Raw genomic sequence first — 23187 nt, 5'->3', positions numbered from 1 at the left:
AAAGTCAAATAATTCAGGGAAAAGTTCCCTATATCAACAGAAAATAATTCAGTCTTGTAAAAGAGACACATATAGTGACAAGATCATCTGTCTATAGTTATTGAATTTTCTTAATGACTTGATTCTTCGGGGCCAGTTCCACAGTGGACACTCATTTGTTCCTGACAAGACCTCTCTCTGCCCCTTTATGGGGAGAAAATGAAGGTCTGGAACATGTGCTTGTACTGTATCCCACACACAAAAAAGTGAGTTGCTTTTAAGCCTGGGGTGTTTCATAGCACAGCAGTAGTAAACTAATCGGGTTGCCCTGAATATAATGATGAGGTTGCCCTTTTAGAGTGTGTGACTTGCTTAATTGGATTGGGCTGTAATTGGTGCCATCGAATTCTAGAGACAGAGGCACTGTTGTTTTTCCTTCCTGTCTTTGAGCTGGAAGGGTAATAGTGCACAAATTAATTAATTTTGGTTATGGGACTTGAACATAGAAGGGCTTTTTATTGAGGAGCAGCATATGTCCTTCCTATAGTTATTTCTTTAGAACTTTCTGAAGAGTAGAACTCAAACTTGCCAGTGAAAATGAATGAAGCTTAATGGAGCAAAAAAAGAATGTTGGTCTACAGAAACGAATTCGAACTTATCATTATTGATAGTCTCGTTGCATAGTTTTTTTTGTTGTAGATGTGTCTCTAGAATAGTGTGGTTTTGTTTGGCTTCCCATGAATGGAGGGCATATCTTAACTTTCTTTTTAACACAGGAAAGTGTGTCTAGAGTGTGAGATAATCTGTAGCAATAATTTATGAGAGATCTTTAAGAATCTTATTTTGGTGGTGGGGTGAGCAGAGCTTAGTCTTTACTACCATTTTTTTCTCACATGAATATACCCAAATAATGGATTCTTTCTCATTTGGATCATTGTGTGAATTGTATCAAGTTACTGTTTTCCACTTGTTTCTCAACCTAGTGTTTTGCAGTCAATTTTGATATCTGTGCTTGTCCAAATGAATTGTTTTCATTTTCCTTTTTTTTTTTAGACAAAGTTCAACTTCATTATTGGAAGGCTTTTCTTTTGCTTTTAAACATTTTGTTTTATTGTTTGCCTACTTTGAGAGTAGTTATTTCCTTCATATTGAAAAGTGTTGTGCTAATTAACTGAACATGACCACCTAGACCAATAACTGTCCAAGAGTGACTCTTAGACCATGTCTGACCGAGTCACCTGAAATGATTGTTTAAATGCAGATTTGTAGGCCCAGGGATATTCTGATACATCCTAAAGCCTAAGAACCATTGTCCCAAACACAGGTCAGAACCAATGCCAATTAGTTTGAGATTTATTGACACAACATAATTTTCAGGGTTTTAAAATATTTTTAATTATTATTATTTTTTACTATGTTATTGATGAACAATCTATAGTTATGTCAGCAACCTATTTTGCACATCTGGGCGAGTATGTGAGAACATGTATGATTAGTTTATTTTGCTTGCAGCTGTTCACATTTGTGTCCACAAATTCAATGCATTGGATATTTGCACTGGATATTTGTTTATACTCTGATTATTTATACTCTCTCATATTTGGGATGTTCTCTTATTTGCACAACAAAGCCAATGCCAGTTTAGGCCTAGGGAGTCATTTGTTCCTAGTTGGGTGCTTACCAAGCATTAATCTTTTTTTTAGGTGGTGTTTGAAGATCTGGATATCAGTTAAGATTATAACATTATGGACTGTTTTTCTTTCTCTTATGCTTTTTCAACACTTGATAGCTCTTCACATTTAGTTGACAAATAACTCGGTTTTCTTGCTATGGAGCACCCATGGTGGGGAATCTCTCCCATGGTATTTTTAGGAAAAGTCAGGTTTCTTGTGTTCCAAGCTTGGTATCAGGAGGAACTCAGAGCTTTTATTATTAAGTTGAGATTTCCCAATTGTAATTCATTAGCATTATGCTTTTTTTAGTTGCATTCTCTGAGAAAGAATATATTAATAGGCATGTAATATGACATTGGAAAATGTTTTCTTTTACTTAATTCTTCTCAACTAGTTTTAATGTACAGTCTTTCAACCTTGGCAATTCAGTTACCAGAGGAAGTGCACTAGAAAATTGATAAAGAAAAAAGAGACAAGGTCATGGATACTCCCAACCCCTTCAGGGTACATAGATGAACTGTATAGAAATAACTCTAAGTAGTATTCATTAATCAGCAATTTAGTCGAATGTGTGCATCCTATGTGTTATAAGAAATGTCAGTGGGTCCTTTCCCAAGGGACTGAGATCATCAGATGAAGGTTCATTTGGTTTCAATGTCCCATATCCTTTTGTAAGACCTTGAAGTTGGCAATGCAGGAAAACAGGAACTCCACCCTAGCTCCATGAATTGCAGAACTGTTGTGTTGGTTTATGACCATCTGCCCATTCTTCCTGTTATGACACAGCTTGTGAACTTTTACTGGGAATGGTGAAAAGTAAATTCACAGTTTTATACAATGAATTGCTGAAGAGGTCTTTTAAAATATGGAGTGTGCATTGTTTATGGAAGGTGTTTCCTATTGGGTCTGACTCAGTGGCAACTATATTCATTTATTTAATTTGTTTCTAGGTTTGCCTGGTATTTCTCTTGATCCACCCAGGCTCAGTGTACAAAAAGACATCCTTACAATTATGGCTAATACAACTCTTCAAATTACTTGCAGGTAAGGAATGATTTCAGATTTATACTTCCTTTGTCAAGTAATTCATTGTTCATTGAGTGAAAAATAATTTCCATACAAGAGAATTATAATAGTTTTATAGTAATCGTTTATAAGTAGTGAGGTTTCTAAGAAATGATGCAATAATGAAAAAAAATGAGAGAGGTCTTCTCTCAAAAATTCTGGACAATTTTGCTGGCATTTTTTTCTACTGCCCTCTGGCAACAACTCCACACTCCAAAAACTGGTGTAGCACCTGGCATATAATACATAGTAGATAATCAACAGATATTGAATGAGTAAATAAAGTTGAGTGCATACCCTTAAGGGATAGATTTGAAGAAGTTTTAAGCCATATTTATAATACTCACATTGGCTTTTGGGTATTTATTCAGCCTTTTTTAAGAACTTTATTTTATGGTAAAATTCTGACTTGTAGTAGCAATTTAATATGCATCCATTAATATTATTGAGTGCACGTTCTGCACAGATAATGAAAGTCACACTTCGGCCTGATATTCTGGAATGTCTCTTCTTACTTGTTGGCAAGAACTCATGGTTTTGATTTTTGCTAACTAGGGAAACAGGCCTTTTTGACAAGTAGAGGAAGACTTGAAATTTTGCCTTTCAGCCCCTACCTCAGGGGGGAAAATAGAAGACTCTGGGTTTAATGTAATGATTACACAGAATTTTGTCAGGACCAGTGTGTTTTTGGCAGAAGTGATGGTGGGAAGCAATGTTGTCCTCTGAGAAGAGTGCTGGGGGTCCACAAAGAACCTTGGGCAGCTCGTTGCCATTGTTTATGCTTGTCGAATACCAAGTGTTTAACACAATGACACAGATCATCTCAGATTGCAGAGTGTAAAAGATACCCTAGTCCTTTATCAAGGGTAGGCCACTGATACCCAGCTCTTGGGGAAAAAAAGCACACTAACAGGTGGTGTTTCTCTAGCTTTGCTATTTTAAGACACATTCTCAGTAGATTTTCCTCTTACCCTTGGTAACAAAGAATATTTAAAATCTTCAAAGATTCCATACTCCTTTTTTAAACTCTGCATAAACATTTCTTACGTCCTGAAAAAGCTATAAATATGTTAAAAGTAACTTCATGAACATAGCTACAACTTCATATAAATTTCAAATTCTTTGAAAGATAGTTCAATGATGTTACATTCTTCTTGACATTGACTGTCTTCCTTTGGACCTTGTCGAGAAATGCTACAATGAAAGTAATCTATGTTTTAATGCACTCTTGACTAGGTCCTAGGTCCTACGATGCTCTTAGACAGTCACACCCCTTTCTTCCTAACTTCACTTCTTATTCTCCCGCTTGCCCACTCTTATCTGGCCATTCTGGCTACCTTGCCATTCCCCTAATGCTCCAGATATGTGCCTGCCCTAAGGCCTTTACCTTTGCTGTTCCTGCTGCCTGGAATATTGTTCCTCTAAATACTCACACGGCCCCTTTCATCAAGTCCCCTCCCTCAAGAACTCTTCACTCTTTTTTTTTTTTTGCAGCATCTATATTTTGTCCATTGTACTTATCACCATCATTTACAAAATACGTTTTAATTATTTTTTAAATGTCAGCTTTATTGAGGTTTATTTACTTGTTTATTGCCTGTCTTCTCTAAGTAGACTGAGCTTCCATAAAGACATGGATTTTTGTCTGATTTATTGTTCGCTGCTGTATAGCTAGTCTTTAATAATGTTTGCCACATAGCACTTGCTTAATAAATATTTGTTGAATGAATGAATGAGTTAATAGAAAACAAAGGGGTTCCTATAAGTGATTTCTGAAGCTGAATCTGTGGCTTTTGTCATTCGTTGACATAAATTGTCATCTCTGGTAGAAGTCCGTGACTCTGCTGAGGAGTTTATATAAGTTTGAGAACCAAACCTTCTGTTTTCTTAGAAACAACCTCGTAGTGTGGCATTTCACATTAATACTTTCTTGGAATTAATTTTTCAGGGGACAGTGGGACTTGGACTGGCTCTGGCCCAACAATCGGAGTGGCTCTGAGAAAAGAGTGGAGGTGACTGAATGCAGTGACAGCTTCTTCTGCAAGACACTCACAATTCCGAAAGTGATCGGAAATGATACTGGAGCCTACAAGTGCTTTTACCGGGACAGGGACTCGGCCTCGGTTGTTTATGTCTACGTTCAAGGTAAGTGGTTAAAAGGAATTCATTTCCCATGTTGATTTACCAGCTATAAAACACAATGGGTGCAAAGAAGAATTGAGTACAACAAAAGGTTTGCCCTAAAGGCTTTTTGCCAACAGGAATACAGAAAATTCTTCTTTCCCAAGGCTTCCCTCTGAGGATAAGACTCATTGATTTGTTCTGGAGTTTGGGCCCTGTTATATCTCTCTTGCCCAATTAGTTTCGTTCTGATCTTTGTTTTTGAGGGAAATCTGTGTCCACAATTGGCTATGGAGATTTATAAAAAGCCTTCTGATGTTTGAGGAAAAAAAAAACCCCTGAAATACTTGAAATGGAAGATTCAGCGTGAATTATGGAGAGATTTCTGTGGAGAGATAGGTTATCTAGGGCAGAGTAGGAGATTTTCCCAAGAATGCACAGGGAAACAGCCAAGGGCTCTGGAATTTTTTGTACATAGGAACTTTTCTTTTTCCTCTTATACTTTATAATAAACAATTCTCATTCTCTGGTGCAAATGAAGACTGCCTCAAAGAGCCTTTTGAAGACAGTGTTTCTTTCCTTTGCTTGTGTGGTCTGAGATCTTGGATGATATGCCACATCTTTCTAGGATTTGCAATTTGGGATTGACGCCATGGAGGCCAACTTAACATTTACGTAGGATAAAATACAATAATATTACATGTATTTATAATATGAATTTATAATATGAATTATTATATGAATCAGATTTATAATATGAATTATTATTTCTTTTGTATTTCAAAAATTTTCTACTACCTGAATTTCCCTGTGAAAACCTGACTTAATTAATGAGATACCTATTATACAATTTAGGAAAATATAAGTGTTGTATAGTATTTTGCTTGGATGGATTAAATATTTTTTCTCTATGAAGATGAGCTTTTTAGACATTTTATTTATGCATTTATATACCTCTTTACATCTCAGAGAATTTGAGGCAGGTTAAGATGGCTTAGACTTTGTTCCAGAAGCATCTTTTATAGAATGGGAATTCAGTCAGCTTTGGGAAACACATTTGCACGTCTCCATTTACATATCAATTGTGCAATATGGTCAGTGCAACAGAAAAGTGGAGACCACATCAAAATAATGTATGTCACTTCTGGATTGCATAATATTTCAGAATTAGTTTTGTCCGGGGTAAGCACAACCAAGATAGAATTCTGTGCCCTCCTCCTCCCCTCTACAGAATTTGAAAGAGACAAGGCTCAGATCTTCAAGAATTTCTGGCTCCTTTTGATCTGGCAGTCTTGGGAGACCAGGCTTTCTCAGAAGATTGCAAGGATTTCCTGCTTTCAGCCTGTCTGGAAATAGACTGCAAGATGAACCTCTCCCATAATATCTCGTTATTTCCTTCTCCCTGGAGTCAGGAAACCTGGAGACATGTGAAAATCCATTTCATGAGTTTCAGTAAATATTTTATTTTGAGAGGATGGGTGGTTGTTTAGGTTTCTTTTGTTTATTTCCTTTTTTGGGCTACTGAAATAGAATTGATTTACTGAATAACTTTAGTCTTACGTCAAGGGGTTAATTTGGCTTCCAAAGGCTTCTGTGAAGCAAGCAAAAGGCTTGCTCTATAAGCAAACTATGTAACATTTCCTAACGTATGATTGAAAGGTAGGTAATATTAAGGAATAGAAGGCCCCTGCACTGTTTATTTGTACACTGCCCATCATTGGGCATAGCATCAAATTCTGCTTCCTGTCTAAGAGGTGCTCTAAGATTTTGGTCATGAAACTTAACAGTAGGAAAGAAACACTAAAGTGTTCTCTAGGGACAGCCCTTTAATGTTCTCTTTGGTCCCCACCTTACTTCCCTAGTTTTCTGACCCCATTCCCTTTACCAATGGATGGAGCCAGGAAGTGGGTCCTGGCCTTGCAAGATAATGGCCATGGCATGTGGTGGGCTGGATTGGTTGCCTTTCTGTGCTTTCCAGCTTGGAAGGAAATCAAACTTCTACTGTTGCAAAGAATTAGCTGCCTTTTCCCCCTTTGGTTTAATTAACTCTTCCTTCACTTGGAGCAACCATCCTGAAGAGCTCTGAAAATGCTCAGTCAGGTGTGTTGGGCATAGCAATCTGGACTATTATTTCTCTGAGATTTCAAGCATGACCTCATACCACGTCAGTTCTATCTCTGGGGGATGGAGTAGTTTCCCAGCAGTGTATTAAAGTTGTTGAACAATGTTTGAAAGACATTAAACTCTCTTTTGTTTTCTTCTTTTTGCCATGGTGCTTTCTCAAGTTTTTGTCATCAAAGATATTAATGGCTGCTGAATCTTAAACTAAATGCAATAACTACTAAACATTATTTTATAAAGAATCTTATACTTAGTCTTCACAATTCTAAAATACTCACAAAAAACTTTCTCTGGAATAGTTGAATTCAAAGATTGTTAGTTAATGATAATTTTAAAGGTCCTTTGGGATTCATTAATTTATTTTCATGGCATTTACATTATTTGCCTAAAAAAAAAAGAACATGAATTTTTTTAACATCGATAAAACTCAATAGATAAAGTGTACAGATTTAACTTTAAATTTACTTTAAAATTTATATATATGAAGAAATGTAGTATATGTGGAAAATGTATATGTGTATATGAAAATGTAAATGAAAAATGAAGAAGTATGCCCCTTCATTTTGAAAAAAATATGATTGACTTGCTTAAATGTGGAATCTATAAAATATACTCTATTATTAAAAAATATAAATACTTGACTTACTGATAATCTTGCAAAAGGAGTCAGTTCCATTCTGGGAGTTTTCTTTCAGATTTTTTATATGCGCACGCTCATGTACACACACAGAGACACATATACACACCTCCTGTAGCATTCTTGTAGCATATCTTTAGAGCCAGATATCTACCAGCAGATTGACGTGTGGATCCTTTTGCCTAGTGTGAAATGTCGTTCTAAATCATTCATTTCTCTGGTCAGAGTTTAAGAACCTGAAAGATAACCAACTTTTCGAGTAAATGCCATTAACGAAATGGAATTAAATTTTCTTTTAGATTATAGATCTCCATTTATCGCTTCTGTTAGTGACCAACATGGAGTTGTGTACATCACAGAGAACAAAAACAAAACCGTGGTGATACCATGTCTTGGGTCCATTTCAAACCTCGATGTGTCACTTTGCGCAGTAAGTTATATCTTCAATCATCTCTTAAATCTTCCTAATTTTAAGCTAATAGTAAGATGAGTAGTCTGTTTAAAATATAACATCAACAATAAGATAAAGATCCTTTAGGAAGGGTCAAAATGACAATAAATAAAATCAATTTGTAGTCTTAAAAATATTAATTCTTTAGTGATCATTTTACATGGTTTCACTTTTGGATAGCAAATGATTAAATATTTGATATTTCTTTTTCTACCCAGAGGTATCCAGAAAAGAGGTTTGTTCCCGATGGTAACAGAATTTTCTGGGACAGCAAGAAGGGCTTTACTATTCCCAGCTACATGATCAGCTATGCTGGCATGGTCTTCTGTGAAGCAAAAATTAACGATGAAAGTTACCAGTCAATTATGTACATCGTTGCGGTTGTAGGTAAGAGGAAGTTCCTTTCTATATCATTGTTATCAGACAATAAAGATTGGCTTTCTATATTAAGATCCTGGAGATTAAGGTATAGGGTGAAGAACAAGGGATTTGAAAATACATTAATTCAAGATACGGCATTGGGCAACTCATTATATCTACTCTTCTATCAAATAAACCTATGTGCAATCAAGGTTTTCTGTTTTCTTGCCAAGACCAAGGATGAGAAAGAAGCATATTTTATGGAAAATTTAATGTTCAGAGTATTGCTGGCATGTATTCTTTTAATTATACCAATTTTATGGGAAGTTAAGCAGTTTACTAAAGCTGGCCCCATTAGCTATTGACTATGCAAATTTTACAGCTTTTCTATCTACTAGGCTACAACATCATTGAGATCCCCTCAGGTCTGCTTTGTAAATCTCCATAGGCCATTTGTCTGGGAGTTTCCGAGTATTGGTGAGGTTTTCAGGGAAAGATGGTGTGGCATATTTTTGAAAAAATTTGTGCCAAGTTATAGATTTGTTTTCCCCCTCATTTTCTGTGGTTTTTTTTTTTTTTTCAATTTACTTGCTCTAGGGTACAAGATTTATGATGTGGTTCTGAGCCCTCCTCATGGAGTCGAGCTATCTGTCGGAGAGAAGCTTGTTTTAAATTGTACAGCAAGGACTGAACTAAATGTGGGGATTGACTTTACCTGGGAATACCCTTCTTCGGAGGTAACACTAACAAGTTAAAGCCAGATCTCTAAATGCTTTGATAATCAGCCTCCACAGAGTTTGCTTGAGAGAGATAGAGACCTTTCTAGCCAGATAAAAGTAAATGCCTTAACACACAGTAACACACACACACACACACACACACACACACACACAACACACACACATCTTTTAAGAGAATTGCAGAATTGATAGCATCCATGAAAAAAAGATATAATGCCAGGAACTCTGTCCCACAGTACTAGAATCTGGCAACGAATATTAGTTTTCTCTGGGTGATTACATCTTCCCAGGTTGTATTATTTCTCTGTTCTCCAAAATCCTTGATCTATTTTCCTTTTAAGGGAGTTTCTCTTCAAGGAGGTGCATGAGACACACTTCTTAAACAGTAGTCCTATTTGCCTATATTCCTACAGTCCAATCCATCTCATTCCCACCATGTGAGGTTTTAAAAATCCCAATTCACTTGGTTCCATTTATTTCTCCTGAAACCAAATGTATTTGTTGTCGACACGTGTTAAAAGTTCTGAAGTCTCTATTATTAGCATTAAATAGTGTTCATTGAGGGCCAAGACCTGTTGTTGTGGGTCTCTAGAAGCTAACAGGTAATGTTAAGCTGAAATTTGGAAGTTCAGTAAACTCTTTTTCAGCATCAGCATAAGAAACTTGTAAACCGGGACCTAAAAGCCCAGTCTGGGAGTGAGATGAAGAAATTTTTGAGCACCTTCACTGTAGATGCTGTAACCCGGAATGACCAGGGGTGGTACACCTGCGCAGCATCCAGTGGGCTGATGACCAGGAAGAACAGCACATTCGTCAGGGTCCATGGTAAGCTAAGATCTTTCAAATTATGCTGTGCCTTGAAAAGTGAGATGATTTAAATAAATTTGGGTTGGCTCGTGATTTCTGTTTTGTTCATTCAGAAGATATTTTTGAACTCTTGCTAGGGAGACCATATGACCTAGAGGTCTAGAGCACAGCTTTGGTCCAAATCCCAACTTTAATGATGAGAAGAGCCAATAATATCACTAATGCTCACTAAATAGTACTTGTTGTATTTGATGTTGCTGCTATTACTATTATTACAAGTGGAGTGTTATTATCTAAGATAGTTTTAAAATTTTCATTTTTTTGCAAGGCTGAGAGTCCCACTGGAATCAGCATGGGCTTTGCAGTTGGAGATACCTGGATTTAATTACTTTCTTTGTGACTTTAAACAAATAACTTAATTTTTCATTTATTCTCTTTCGCTCACATAAATGTCTCAGCTTAGATAATAATGTATGTGGCACCCAACTTATGAGCCTTGGTAAGGATTTTGAGTTTTGTAATATGGGAATACATAGAAGGGTTTTGAACAGAGAGAGAGAGACATGTTCTAACGTATGCTTTTTATAGAATTATTATGATTTTTTTTTTAACGTGGCATACTTTAGGAAAATAAGGGCAGAAGTAGGGAGACCAGTTAGAAAGCTAACTGCAATAATCCTGGTGACAGATGGTGGGTAGCTTGGACAAAAGTGGTAGAGGAAAAGTGGTAAGAAGTAATCTGATTTTCGATATATTTTTGATGATAGAGCCAATAAGATCTACCTATTGATTCATTGGCTGCGGAGTATAAGAGAAAAAGATTGGAAAATGACCTTTGAGTTTTTATCTTGAGCAGCTAAGTGAATAATGATTTGATTTACTGATATAGGGAAGATTGAGAGAGGAGTAAAATTAGGGGAGATAGGATTGGGTATGTTCATTTGGAGATGCCCATTAAACATCCAAAAGGAGATATTCAATCTATAAACCTGGAACTCCTATAAATTTAGGAGGATATAAATGGCACTTTATGCCTGAGACTAGAGGAAGGTGTAGATGGAGAAAAGATGTCTGATAACTGAGTTCTGGGGCACATGATGGGCTGTATATAGAATGTCATAGGAGCAGAGGAGGAGGAGCACCCAGGCATCCCTGGGGTACTTAGAGAAAGCTTTACAGAAGAGAAAACACTTGAATTGAGGTTTGAGCAATCAGTAGGCTTGTGGAGTGCACTGGAGAGAGAGAAAAGCAAGGTAGCATGGGGGATCTCTGAATTCAGACCTTGGGCCTTGGGCCTTTACTCTTCACAGAAAATGAAATAATAAACCAAACGACCACTTACGATAAGTTGACATTTATGAGAATAATAATTTTTATTTTCTTTCAGAAAAACCTTTTGTTGCTTTTGGTAGCGGCATGGAATCTTTGGTGGAAGCCACAGTGGGAGACCGTGTCAGAGTCCCTGTGAAGTACCTTGGTTACCCTTCCCCGGAAATAAAATGGTAAGTCTTGGAAATAAATGCAAAACATTGTTTTACATGAAAGCGAATCCTCAGCTTGTACTAATTCCTGGGATTTTTTTTTCCTAGGTATAAAAATGGAAGACCCATTGAGTCCAATCATACAATTAAAGTAGGGCATGTACTGACTATTATGGAAGTGAGTGAAAAAGATACAGGAAATTACACTGTCATCCTTACCAATCCCATTTCAAAGGAGAAACAGAGCCATGTGGTATCTCTGGTTGTTAATGGTGAGTCCATGCAGTTTTCCTCCTCTGCCCAAAATTTATTATAAAGAATATGATTATGTCTTCCTAAACAGCCAGGTCACCATTCTTTTGTTGCCTGCTGCTTGGCTCACATCATGAATGGGCTCCAATGTATGAAAGTGGTCAGCAGAGTTGAAATGAGATGTAGAACAGTGTGCTCTGGACATGTTTGCTTACGAGACCATGGGAATGAACTCTTTGGTGGTCAAATGCAAAATAAAAGTAGATGTACCCTCGATGGCTAAATGCTGTGAAATAAGAATGCCTGTGGGGACAGTTAACAAGCTTAAGTTGCACTACCTTTGTTCCTGTCTCATGGAATTACGCACCTGGCATGCAAATGTGTAGGACTCTTCTTGAATTTTGTGGGAAGCTTGTAGTTTGACTTTGTAATTTTTGTATCCGTTATGCCCAGGCAGGTTGGCGCTGCTGGCTGGTTGGAAGCTTTTCAGTTTTTTAAAACAGGAGTCTAGGATCTGACTCTGAGGCTGTAAAGGGAAGATATTAAGTTTTTAATTTAAGGATGATTTGAACTTTGTTTTCCCAAACTGAAAGATATAAATAAGTGCTCTGGGTGGCGAAAACGGGTGTCATGGTCAAGTAACTCTGGGAGATGCTAAATTGATGTAGAACAGGTGTCTTTATTGCAGGACTTCTCAGGGCCTTTAGCATGCTAATGTGTTTTGCCATTCTCCAGGGGGAAGGCATAGAGTATTTCAGGTTTAAAAAACTTATTTGACCAGAGCATACTCCCCCTTAGTAAATTCATTAATATCTTAATCTAAAAACAGTTTGAGAAATGCTTCTCTGTTGTAATTCTTTGTTCTCCCTATTGGCATGGCATGTTAAAACTTCAGAATCTTCTTGCATGACATATATCTTCCTACTGCTCTGTCTGTTAAGGTTGGCTTTATTTCTTTACTGGGGCAACAGCTTAAGGGGGTGTTTTAAAGATAACAGCTTCCAGAAATGTGGCTTAGAAGCCACTCAGGAGCAGAGGATTGAGGAGTGGAGAGAAGCTGGAAAGCTAATAAGTAAAATGAGAAGAAGGAAATGAATAAGAAATAATGGTGTAAAGATGGATAGTGAATAACCCCATCTAATTAATTCATGAAGTCACTAAACATTTAACTTACCCTAACATTTACCCTGCTATATAAACTAAACATAAAAAGTCAAGTTTTGAAAGTAAAATCTAAGGCTTTAGGTTGAAAGTGTTGAGAAAATAGTTTCACATTTATGACTTTGGAGCCAAAAAAGAAAGAAAAAAGAGAGAGAAGAAGGGAGAGAGGAGGGGAAGAAGGTAAAGGAGGAGGGAGAGGGAGGCGATAGAGAAGGAGGAGAGGCGAGTGGCCTTGGGCAAGTCGTTTATCTTTTCTATGTTTCATTTCTCATGCGTAAAATAGAGAACAATAATAGCGGTTGTATGGATTAAATGAATTAATTAATGTAGAGCACTTAGAACAATGCTCGTTACATAATAAATGTATTTCCTATATTATTCACGACTCTTTCCTTTCTGTTTTGCCCTTTTCTTGTGAGTTGGTAGGACAAGGAGAACTATCCCTGTAATGTAGAGGAGAAAGACTGAGGCACAGGGTGGCGAGATTTGCACAGTCATTCAATTTATTAGATTATTATTATTGTTGTTGTTGCTGTTATCGTATCACTAGAAATCAGGTGTCCTGTTTCCAAGTCTCGATGTTCTTTGAAAAACCAAATGGGGGAAAAATCATCTGCATAGAAAAATGGAGGCTTTATTTGCTCAAATTTATACCTTCCATTCCTCAAAGCCAATTGACAATTTAAAAGTTGTTTTTCCCATGTCTAGTACCCCCGCAGATTGGTGAGAAATCTCTGATTTCTCCTGTGGACTCTTACAAGTACGGCACCACCCAAACGCTGACATGCACGGTTTATGCCATTCCTCCCCCGCGTTACGTCTACTGGTATTGGCAGCTGGAGGAAGAGTGCACCTACAACCCCACGTGAGTAGGGCCATACCCCCTTATCCTGTCATCTCGCATTTCTTACAGCCAAGCTCTGATATGACTCCATTCTAAGCTGAGATGGCTATCTCTAAGAAAGTTACCTCTCAGATGGTAGTCTTAGTTTCCATCCACCTTTCTGTGTCTGTCGTTTTAGGAGATGTCTTTCCTTGGGTGTCCTGCTAGCTAGCTCTCCCTTCTTAGGTTAGCCCTGATGTATAGCTTTACTAAGGCAGGCTCTTTGTTCACTTTGCTAATTGCCAGTCTTGGTTTTTCTTCTTATACCAATCACTTGATGAATACCACATCTCTTCTTATCTGTGAGAAGTTTCATCTCAAGGAAGTGCTGCTGGATGCAAGGGATAGACCTAGCTGCAGCCCTCAGTCTCAGGCTCCGCTTATCAGGTTCTAACACAAGTCCAGACATCCTTAGGGAAAAAAAACAACAACAAGCCACCCACCACCACCCTAAGCAGTTCATTTCCTGTTGTTGTTTTTGAGATGGCCGCTACTAGTTTCTTCCTCAGATGCTGATCATTTCCTACACCAAGGCCATAGTCCCAGAGAGATTACTTTAAGAAGCCCAATGGCTTCTTAGTTTCCTTACCTTCCTTTGAACTAAATTAACTTGAATTGTCTTGTCGATCCAATTTATGAATGGAGGTTTGTTCCCAGAATAGCTGCTTCCCTCCTGTATCCTGAATGAATCTACCTAGAACCTCTTCCTTCATTGCTGAGGCCTATTTTTAATTGGCACCAAGTCTTGTTACATGGATTGAAAGTTATTCCTAAGAATATAACAACCAAATTCTGACTCCTTTCCTTACTATTGATTTGAACTAGAGAAAAATTAAATCATAATATGATCTGTTATCTCTTTCTTATAGTCAAGCTGTCTTAATGACAAACCCATATACTTGTAAAGAATGGAGAAATGTGGAGGACTTCCAGGGGGGAAATAAAATTGAAGTCAACAAAAATCAATTTGCCCTAATTGAAGGCAAAAACAAAGTGAGTCTGAAGTTCTTTAATTTGAAAATTTGTCTCTCTCTCTCTCTTTTATGGAAAGATGGAAGGATGGCATAGAAGCAGGGTTTAATAATGTGTAAAGGATATTGGAGATTGATAATCAAATAAATTGATGATAAAATACTTGCATATTAAGTTGACTTGAAAACACCATTGACTTTTAGAAGCACCATCGACTTAACAGCTTAGAGAAAGATAAAACTCATGTGCTATTAAATCTATACATTTGTTGTAAGGTGATTCTGATTTTACAAATATGAAAATAAGAAAATGTGTTATATTAAAACACATGGTTTCCAAAACCCATTTGTGCAATGTGTGATCTACACCAGCATAATTATACCTGTATGAATTTGGGAGTGGTCAGTGCAGTAGTATGAACAGAGTAGGCAGGTTGTAGCAGTTGGGGATGGCTAAATTTTAGTCTGAATGCATGTGCATAAAACAGCCTCCATTATTTATGGCCTTGGATTTGTTTTTTTCACAGACTGTAAGTACTCTTGTTATCCAAGCAGCAAATGTGTCAGCTTTGTACAAATGTGAAGCGGTCAACAAAGCTGGGAGAGGCGAGAGGGTTATCTCCTTTCACGTAACCAGTAAGTACTGCTCTCCAAGGGGTGGGCTGGTCTTCTTGCCAAGTAGGTGCTAAGCTGTCTGTTGCTCTCTAGTTCTTGTCATTCCTGTGAGTGACTTGGTGTTTAGGAAGAGGACTTGGATTGATAACTGATGCTTTTGTTCATAAATCGAAGTTCCTGGGCTCATGTGAAGTCACTGGAGACTTCACTGGAGAGATAACGATTTCACACATGCTTTTTAATTACAAGTCATGCGTTATATGTATGTCTTCATCATCCGTGTCTAGCACAATGATTGGCTTATTGGGGTTCAGTCAATATTGGTGGGCTTGCTGCTGACCAGTTGGCAAGGTTGGGTCTTCTGGATGCAGTTATAATGACAGGAACAGTGCCCTCCCAATGCTGCTGATTGTGTCTTTTTATCTTAGTTTTATGGCTAAACTTTAGCTGATTGGAGATTTGATAAATATCTGAAGAATTCATTTACATTTCCAAATAATATATTTTGGTAAAATAATACATGTTGGGACCTGAATCATCCATTTTAGTTGTCTCCCTGTATTATATCGGACTGTGGAGCTTCCCTTCTCTTGGTGCTTTATAGAAGTCTGAAGGCAACAAGAAGATGACAGTGCGCTGCCCAAGTTGAGTCGCTATCTTCTAACCATGGATTTTACATTTTAGGGGGTCCTGAAATCACTGTGCAACCTGGCGGCCAGCCAACTGAGCAGGAGAGTGTGTCTTTGTGGTGCAGCGCAGACAGAACTACATTTGAGAACCTCACATGGTACAAACTTGGCCCACAGGCTATGCCCACACCTGTTTGCAAGAACTTGGATGCTCTTTGGAAAATGAATGCTACCATGTTCTCTAATAGCACAAATGACATTCTGATCATGGAGCTCCAGAACACATCTTTGCAGGATCAAGGAGACTATGTCTGCTTTGCTCAGGACAGGAAGACCAAGAAAAGACATTGTGTGGTCACGCAGCTCACAATCCTAGGTAGGGAGGCAACTCTGGATCATTCAGAGGCCATTGGAATGCCTTAGATGTAGTGCTTTCAGGTGCTGAGTGAAGATTACTATCCTGAGCTTGTGAAGTTAACTGGTACATACTTGTCTTATTCACTGAAAGTCCTTGAGGCAGAAAGAAGCTAATAATGGTGAAGTGATACATTAAAAAGAGAAAATAGTATGGTTCTTTCCAACCCTGATAGTGGAATAACTTACTAGCATCTGCAAGGGATTAGCCTGAACCAGGGAAATTTCTGCCCTGTTCTTGGGCATTTATTTACTTAAACAAACACATATTTATTGAATGTCTAGTGTGGGCTAAGAGGGTATCAGACGTGCACAGTGGTGAATAGGTAAACAAGATAAGAACACAGACAACCAAGGGGCAGTCATAGTACAATAAGGTCTCTGTGTCCATGTGGACAGAAAATGTTTTCTGTTTTACTCCGTGCTGTGCTCTAGTCATAGAACACGTGCTAGGTGCTCAGTGAGATATCTGCTGCATGAAGAGTATGACGGTGGGGTTGTTTAGGACCTATGAGAGCCCATGGGAGAGGTGCTACATGTAATGCCTGTACTTCTGTATCATCTCATGTGGTCCAGCATAGTTCAAGGTCCATGAGATAATTTTAGTAAGCAGATAGCTTTGTAAACTCCCCATGAAGCCACTCTTTATACCTCATCTAACCTTGTGCTTCTCTGTCTCTGAGGAGATCAGGCAAATTTAGAAAGTTTCTCGTTGTGCCATTACCCTCCATTTTGTCTTGTCCTTTGTGTCCCTTCCAAGCTTCTAGAGAAGCATGTGTTCTGTTTTTTATTGTTAGGAAGGGGAACTGCCAAGATAAACTATACCAAATTTTTGAGGATAATATCTTCAGAGGCCTTGGCATATTTTAAGAGTTATCTTCAGATGAACATTAGGATAGATTTTGCTAGTATAAGACTTAGGTATGAAAAGAAGAGATATTTTTGGGGTGAAGTCATCCCAGGGCTCTTCAAATCACACCACATATATGATCATGTTTTCTGTTCACCTTGGTGACTGGTCTTGTTTCAAGTCAATGGAAGAACTCAGAAAGAGATGTGAGGGAAACTCCTAGCCTTGTTTGCTTCCCTAAGGTCTCCCGAGTTGTTTCCCCAAAATTATTCTTAGAAATAGACTAGAGTCCAGGACCATTTGTTTAAACTTCAGTGTAGTTGACCATTCAGGTAATCTCATTTTGCTAAGTAATTCTTTCAGGAAGATTCCTTTTGATATTCAATTGGTTTGGACAAGATATTTCTACAGCACTTTGATGAGTTACAGGAAAAGAATAAATCTGAAGTTTTGCTGTACAGGCAAACAAATACCCAAGGGCTTCATTTTCTTTAAATCTTTGACTTTCCTTAGGATATTGTTGTTTTTTTCATGTGTGTTTTAGTGGAAATAGCATTGGACTGGTCTTTTAGGCTCACATGATTCTATTAGTTCACCTGGTTAGAGAGTTATAGGGACTTGGGCATATTGTTTAACCCCCTGAAATGCAGTTATTTCATTGGTAAAATAAGGCAAGCACTCCTGCCCTGTCCATCATAGAAATGATAGTGAGTGACAGAAATAGTACAAATGAGTTTTATAAAAAGTACCAAAAAAATTAAAGTGTTCTTTGCTGAATAACACTGAGGTTTTAGACTTTCCAAGAGAAACATGGCAAAATTCTAGGGTGTCACTGGCTAGAACGTTCATGGGAGGGAAACTATATCTGGTTAGAGGAAAAAGCCATAAAGATGACAACCTTTATTTTGTGATGTAATTATCAGTTTGAATCGCTAATATGAATGTTCAAAGAGATGCAGTAGTCTGTCTAAACTGTCCTGACTTATTAGTTTCATTTCATTTACTCAGTGACCAGTGGTACTATTATTGACCCTGGGTGTTTTCAGCTTAGTAAATCAACAGTGTACTGTTTACTAAGTTTAAATGGTTTAATAGTTTACTGATACTCAAAGAATTTCAAAAGTTATATCTAAATGTTCTATTTTCTTTTTGTGTGCATAGAACGCATGGCACCAAGGATGACAGGAAACCTGGAGAACCTGACGACAAGTATTGGCGAAACCATTGAAGTTTCATGTACAGCGTCTGGGAATCCCCTTCCACGGATATCATGGTTTAAAGATAATGAGACACTTGTGGAAGACTCAGGTGAATAGAACATGCCTATCTCTCTTTGGTTGCAGAATTTTCCTGGAGATGTTGTCTAAAATCTATATTATTTCTGGATTTGCCTTAGGTAGAAAAAAATAGCAATCTTAGTGTTCATGGTCTGGCTCATTTCATAGACTCAGAATCAGACAGAGTATTCAAACTTGTTGAATTCTCATGACAGGCAGGAGTGATGAGTCAGCAGTAGATCTTATATAACCCTTTAGAGTTGAATAATAGCCCAAATAAAGTGCAACATTTATATTTTAATATTTTGTTTTTCCTGAAAAGCTCTTCCAGACCACATCCTAAATAAAAATTTTATTCCTTTCTCAGGCATCATACTGAAAGATGGGAACCAGAACCTAACTATCCCTAGGGTGAGGAAGGAGGATGAAGGTCTCTACACCTGCCAAGCATGCAGTGTTCTTGGGTGTGCAAAAGTGGAAGCATTTTTCATAGTAGAAGGTCAGTGGGATTTCAAAGACACATCAGATGATTTTTAAGATTAGCATGTATTTTATATATATTCATATATTTTGGGTGGAAGATTATAGGTGATTTTTAATATTCTTTGTACATTGTAAATTTTCTACTATAAGTATATATTATTGTAACCAGAAAACATAATTATTGTTATTTTAATTCTGATTGCATCACATTTCTGTCCCCATAGTTTTCATTGTGGAAAAATTCGTAGCCAGGCAGGCAGAATATGCTCCTTTCCCTGATTCTTTCATTTGAATGGCTCAATTAACTTGACATGGAATATTACTTCTATATTTATTTGGAAAAACATTAGAATTACTGCCTAGTTCTGAAAATCAGTATTATCCAGATAGTCACAAAGGTTCATAGTTTTCATTGGACTAAAGATATAGTTCATTTGTGAAAATAGACCATTGCTTCTCTGAAATGGAAAATTGGGGGTTTTTATCTAAACATAAAAGGAAACTTGTATGCATATGTAGGAATGATGTGAAATCTGGCATTTTCTCAGATGGGAAAGATAATTTTTGACAAAATATTTTATCTTCAGAAGTGTATTCTTATGTCTTTTTAAAAAATAACCCATCAAGGGGACAATGAAAGTGTATTACGTGGGTGAAGGAATGGTGTGCAAGGGGAAGAAAGAAGGATGGTGACAGATGGAGGAACTGACAGATTTCTATGAACTCATCCTAACTTGTCTCTCAAAGCCTAGATTGTAGTTCCTTTAATCTGTCAAATCTCTGTTGCCAAGTATTGCATCTTAATACCTTGACTTGTTTTCAAATCTGTAGGCTTATTACCATTTCACAAACTCCACTTGCAAATAAAGATTTCAAGTGCTTGAAATAAAGATTTCAAATGATGTGGTGGTTCGGCCACTGCTGAAGAGCTTCATGTCTTAGAGCAAATCCTAAGGCAGACTTTCAGTGCTGTCCCGTGCTCGGCCTCACCTCTTTTAGCTGTCTGTGGCTGGTTACTGATATCCAACTAGATAACACTGGCACAGGGATTATATTTACTTCTCACCCGAAGAGAATACTAAGAAAAGAAGTGGTAAATTGTAATTTTCCTGCTAAGTTCCCAGATGTTATTATGGGACTATTAATACACAAACTTATATAGACAATTGAATCTTTGAACTTTTTACTTTGTATACGTGGACTTTTAAATCTCTGTGTATAAGTAGAGAATTACTTCAGTAAGACCACCAGAGAAATAAAATCTACTTCCAAGTATCCTTGGTGCTTGTCTCTTAACTGTTAACTCTTATTTTGCTAACTAATTGATTACTTGTCTTTCTGTCTTTTTGAGGCTGCCATGGGTGGGCCACTCGCGCTTGTAGCCAGGTTTGGTTCACACTACCCTCATCCAGTGGGGACCCTAAGTGATAATCGCTTCCTTATCACCCATTTGCTAATCACTCTTAGTGGAAAGCCTCCTCTGGGCTTAATTTCTCCACTCAGAGCTGTCCTCTGGAGCCCTGAGCTTCTGCAGCTTTCCTTGTTGACCTCTAGCCTTTTCTCTTCTATTTCCTTTCGTGAGTGGTTTTAAACTCATATTGCCAGGCCATGCAGCATGCACTCATTTTGGCTCTCTCTTTTCCCCAATCAGGCTCCTGACACACAAGGACAAGGTGGTATAATGGTTAACTGGTATTGGATAGACTTTGTTTAACTCTTGACCATTCCACCAATTTGCTGTGTGTCCTTGATGAAGTAGCTTAACCTCTATAAACTTGTTTCTCCATCTGAAAACTGAAAGTTATTGAGAAGATTAAGTGAGATGACATATTGAAAGCAATGATCACCTAGTAGGTGTGTGGTCATCAATAGCTCTCTGGCCAAAGGACTACATTTATTTCCCTACTTAGTTTCTTAAATGATCCTTTCTGAAACTCTATACAGATCAAAACATAGACCATCAGTGTGAAACCAAATTTCTTTTTCTCTAAATGAGAACACTTCTCTATAGAAATTGATCTGTTTTCTTTCCATCAAAGTCAGTTCTTCTTCCAAACACTTTCTATGCTTGTCTTTGAAGACATTAATATTTTTATATTTAATTATTTTAGAATTTTGTTGTTGGATGTTTTCATGAGCAACATTTTACAAACTTTAAATTATCCATTAAGAATAGTAAAAGACTCCGTCCAAGTTAGAAGTTTGCGACTATTATTGTTTAGGATTTTTTCCATGTCGGTAAGCTTGAGATCTTCCTTTAGCATTGCACTTTGTCATCTAATATCAAAGGCGTTTCCAACTGCTGATGCCCATTCAATTGTATATTTCCAGGTGCCCAGGAGAAGACGAACTTGGAAGTCATTATTCTAGTAGGCACTGCAGTGATTGCCATGTTCTTCTGGCTACTTCTCGTCATCATTCTACGGACCGTTAAACGGGTAACAAAATAATTTCTCATCCATCCAATGCACATTGGTTTTCATGATTGATGAAAGCTGACTGGGGCTCTTTGAGTTGTTTCTTCTCATTGTTATTGGCTCAATGGGCACAATTTATTTCAATACAATAACATTCTTGCCCACTTTCTTTTGGCTGAAACACTGGGCTTTAATTAATAGAAGCCACTAGGAGAGAAAAGGTTTAGACTGTCTAGTGTAATTAAGATTTAAGACCTTAATTCTGTGCTTATTTAGGAGTTGAGAGGACACTAGAAACAGGATTATAATAGAACTACTCTCACACTCCATGAGTTTATTTGAAAAAGAGACATCAGGAATGGGGCTGCCATCAAAACAATAACAGGCACACAAAACAACAGCCAAACAGAGTGTGTATGAGTTAAAGGAGTATTGCTTTCTAGGCCAATGGAGGGGAACTGAAGACAGGCTACTTGTCCATTGTCATGGACCCAGATGAACTCCCCTTGGATGAACACTGTGAACGCCTGCCTTATGATGCCAGCAAATGGGAATTCCCCAGAGACCGGCTGAAACTAGGTGTGTTTTCAAGTAATATTAATTTCATAGTAGGTTTACCAGGCCATCTCATCTCCTTTTAAGATGATGACCAATCTAGTCTATTCAAATGTTGGGTTCTGGTTCAGCAATATTCATTCCCTCTCTTGAATTGGAGTAATAACCCTTTGGTCATTTAGATGTAAGGTCCCTTGTAATCATCCAAAGTAGGACATTTGGAAAGTGAAGGGGGAGGTATTAAATAACTAAGCTAGGACAAGAAGGTAAACTATACTGTTCATACTAAACTGGGATGTGTGGTCACCCTACCTAGCTGGAATCTCTGCAAATCACTTTGGTGGTATCATAGTCCAAGTCTGTTTTGTTGCTGCTGTCATTGCTCACTGTAGGTAAGCCTCTTGGCCGTGGTGCCTTTGGCCAAGTGATTGAAGCAGATGCCTTTGGAATCGACAAGACAGCAACTTGCAAGACAGTGGCTGTCAAAATGTTGAAAGGTAAAGCAAAATTATATGGTGATGTATTCCTCTATCTGTTTCATCTAGTCTTTAAAAATGATGAAAGACTTTTATCAGTGGCTTTGCTGTTAGGAAGGCCCACTAACCAAGCATGTAGGCAGCATATATACCTTTATGCAAATTGGAAAATAGTTCCTCTTTTATAGCCTCATGCCCGAGTGCACAGCCAGGCAGGCAAAGTCAAGGATGGGTTTAAGCCCACCTTGCCTGGGAGTCCTTATGCAAGGCACAGCTTGCACAGCTGTACTTTGTGGCCTGGCTATAGGAAATAAATATTTTGGTTATATAAAATTTTTAAAAATATATTATAGTGTAATAGTAAGATAATTATAGACTGTCTGGAAACATGAAAAAAAATTGGCATAATAAATCAAAAACAGTAGAATACAAAAATAGCATGTTCCCTAGGATTGAAATATATAAAGATTTCACATATGAAAGAAAAAATGCAAAATAAAAAGAGTTGTGCTGGGAATAAGGGATTATGGGCTATAGTTATAGTTAAAAAATTAAAAGCTTTATAACCAACTGCTAATCCTAATAGTAATGAAATTCTGGTCTTGTCATTTTAATTCGGGGGAGCTGATGAGCATAAAGCTCTTTGCTCCGGTTGTAAAGTGCTTTCATTGATGAAGACGATGCCACTTACCCTTTGCCAACAGGTCTTGTGCATTTGAAAGCCATCTCTGGTTTTTGGCCTGTTCTCCCTAGTGGCCAAGGGGATATG

At 37.6% G+C, this 23187-nt stretch overlaps 1 protein-coding gene across 1 annotated transcript in view; it reads left to right on the top strand.

The window, feature by feature from the left end:
• The window catches only part of KDR (kinase insert domain receptor), a 42453-nt gene that overhangs the window by 1397 nt on the left and 17869 nt on the right, over positions 1 to 23187 (top strand). The window contains exons 2-18 of the mRNA XM_039845242.1: positions 2603 to 2696; positions 4666 to 4862; positions 7896 to 8026; positions 8266 to 8434; positions 9005 to 9144; positions 9795 to 9972; positions 11342 to 11456; positions 11544 to 11707; positions 13557 to 13713; positions 14601 to 14724; positions 15230 to 15338; positions 16002 to 16322; positions 18372 to 18518; positions 18855 to 18986; positions 21302 to 21408; positions 21831 to 21966; positions 22335 to 22439. Of these exons, the coding sequence (XP_039701176.1) occupies positions 2603 to 2696; positions 4666 to 4862; positions 7896 to 8026; positions 8266 to 8434; positions 9005 to 9144; positions 9795 to 9972; positions 11342 to 11456; positions 11544 to 11707; positions 13557 to 13713; positions 14601 to 14724; positions 15230 to 15338; positions 16002 to 16322; positions 18372 to 18518; positions 18855 to 18986; positions 21302 to 21408; positions 21831 to 21966; positions 22335 to 22439 (2526 nt within the window). The remainder of the gene's footprint in view (positions 1 to 2602; positions 2697 to 4665; positions 4863 to 7895; positions 8027 to 8265; positions 8435 to 9004; positions 9145 to 9794; positions 9973 to 11341; positions 11457 to 11543; positions 11708 to 13556; positions 13714 to 14600; positions 14725 to 15229; positions 15339 to 16001; positions 16323 to 18371; positions 18519 to 18854; positions 18987 to 21301; positions 21409 to 21830; positions 21967 to 22334; positions 22440 to 23187) is intronic.

The sequence above is a fragment of the Pteropus medius genome, unplaced genomic scaffold, assembly GCF_902729225.1.
Source record: "Pteropus medius unplaced genomic scaffold, Ma_sr-lr_union100, whole genome shotgun sequence".
Classification (NCBI taxonomy): Eukaryota; Metazoa; Chordata; class Mammalia; order Chiroptera; family Pteropodidae; genus Pteropus; species Pteropus medius.
This window is presented reverse-complemented; position numbering and strand designations above follow the sequence as displayed.